Source organism: Fulmarus glacialis, unplaced genomic scaffold (genome assembly GCF_000690835.1).
Source record: "Fulmarus glacialis isolate BGI_N327 unplaced genomic scaffold, ASM69083v1 scaffold44522, whole genome shotgun sequence".
In the NCBI taxonomy this organism is placed as follows: domain Eukaryota; kingdom Metazoa; phylum Chordata; class Aves; order Procellariiformes; family Procellariidae; genus Fulmarus; species Fulmarus glacialis.
In genome coordinates, this window is record NW_009200571.1 from 684 (window position 1) to 2,385 (window position 1,702).

General features: G+C 62.6%; 1 protein-coding gene across 1 annotated transcript in view; it reads left to right on the plus strand.

Moving 5' to 3' along the window:
* Positions 1-1,571, plus strand: part of LOC104073758 (transcription factor 7-like 1) — a gene marked incomplete at both ends in the record, with an annotated part of 1,931 nt that extends 360 nt beyond the window's left edge. Inside the window, 3 exons of the mRNA XM_009573647.1 lie at positions 198-341; positions 433-592; positions 1,464-1,571. Coding sequence (XP_009571942.1) covers positions 198-341; positions 433-592; positions 1,464-1,571 — 412 coding nt within the window. The remainder of the gene's footprint in view (positions 1-197; positions 342-432; positions 593-1,463) is intronic.
* Positions 1,572-1,702: the final 131 nt, after the last annotated feature.

Below are 1,702 nucleotides of genomic sequence, written 5' to 3' on the forward strand. Positions count from 1 at the left end.
GGTCATCGCTTGGGTTAGGTCCGTGTTACCATCCTGCAAGCTGGAGCAGGATCCAGTGTAAAATCAGACCCCAACTGGGTTGGGGCTGGTGGTCTCTTAACCCAGGGGGTTCTCAGGAGGGTTTGGGGTGGAAACTGGGGGCTGTTGGTGCCCATGGGGAGCTGACGAGCCCTCCCCTCCCGCTCCCTCTGCTGCAGTTTGATGTCCAGCCGTTTCTCCCCACACATGGTCCCACCACCCACCCACGGGCTGCACCCCTCGGGCATCCCACACCCAACCATCGTCTCGCCTATCGTGAAGCAGGAACCCACTCAGCCCAGCGTCAGCCCCGGAGGCAACTCGTGAGTTGGGGACGGGAAGGGACAGCCCCAGGGACGGGAGGTTGTCCCCAGGCCATCAGCGGGCCCTGACCTACCATCCTGCTCGTTGCAGGAAATCCCCCGTCACTGTGAAGAAGGAGGAGGAGAAGAAACCCCACATCAAGAAGCCACTCAACGCCTTCATGTTGTACATGAAGGAGATGAGGGCCAAGGTGGTAGCCGAGTGCACGCTGAAGGAGAGCGCCGCCATCAACCAGATCCTGGGCAGACGGGTACGGGCATCTCCCTTGGTGCCGGCGAGCTCTGCCCAGCAGCTTCATGCCCGTTTGGGACCGTTAACTGGCTTTCAGCCCCCTTAACTCCACCTCTCCCCATGGCTCCGCCCCTTGACCTGGTGTATCGCCAGGCCAGAAGGTCCTAGGGAGCTGGTGGGGACCTGGATGGCAACGGGATGGCAACAGGACGGGGCTCGCTGGGAGGTCCTTTGGGCCAGCAGTGTGTCCTTGGGGTTTGCAGCATGGCTTTGGGGTTTGCGGCGTGGCTTTGGGGTGCTGGGAGGCAGATGGGATGCTCGGAGGAAGATGGGGTGCTCAAAGGGAGGGTGCTCAGAGGCAGACAGGGTGCTCGGGGGCTGCCATGTCCATGTTTTAACACCACATGGGGTTTGCAGCGTGACTTCGGGGTTTGCAGCGTGGCTTCGGGGCTTGCAGCGTGGCTTTCGGGGTTGTCGGCCCCTTGACCTGGTGTATCGCCAGGCCAGAAGGTCCTAGGGAGCTGGTGGGGACCTGGATGGCAACGGGATGGCAACAGGACGGGGCTCGCTGGGAGGTCCTTTGGGCCAGCAGTGTGTCCTTGGGGTTTGCAGCATGGCTTTGGGGTTTGCGGCGTGGCTTTGGGGTGCTGGGAGGCAGATGGGATGCTCGGAGGAAGATGGGGTGCTCAAAGGGAGGGTGCTCAGAGGCAGACAGGGTGCTCGGGGGCTGCCATGTCCATGTTTTAACACCACATGGGGTTTGCAGCGTGACTTCGGGGTTTGCAGCGTGGCTTCGGGGCTTGCAGCGTGGCTTCAGGATTTGCAGCATGGCTTCACGGTTTGCAGCAAGGCTTTGGGGTTTGCAGCGCGGTCTCTTCTCCCCCCTGCAGTGGCACTCGCTGTCGCGGGAGGAGCAGGCGAAGTACTACGAGCTCGCACGGAAAGAGCGGCAGCTGCACTCGCAGCTCTACCCCACGTGGTCGGCGCGGGACAACTACGTAAGTCTGGCCCCCCCGGATGGCTCCTCTCCCGGGGGGTTTGGCTGGTGGGAGGTTGCTTGCCGAGGTCGGGGAGGTCGGTGTTTGGGGTGCTGGGGGTGGTGGGTGATGGTGCTGAGTCCCTGGGGGAT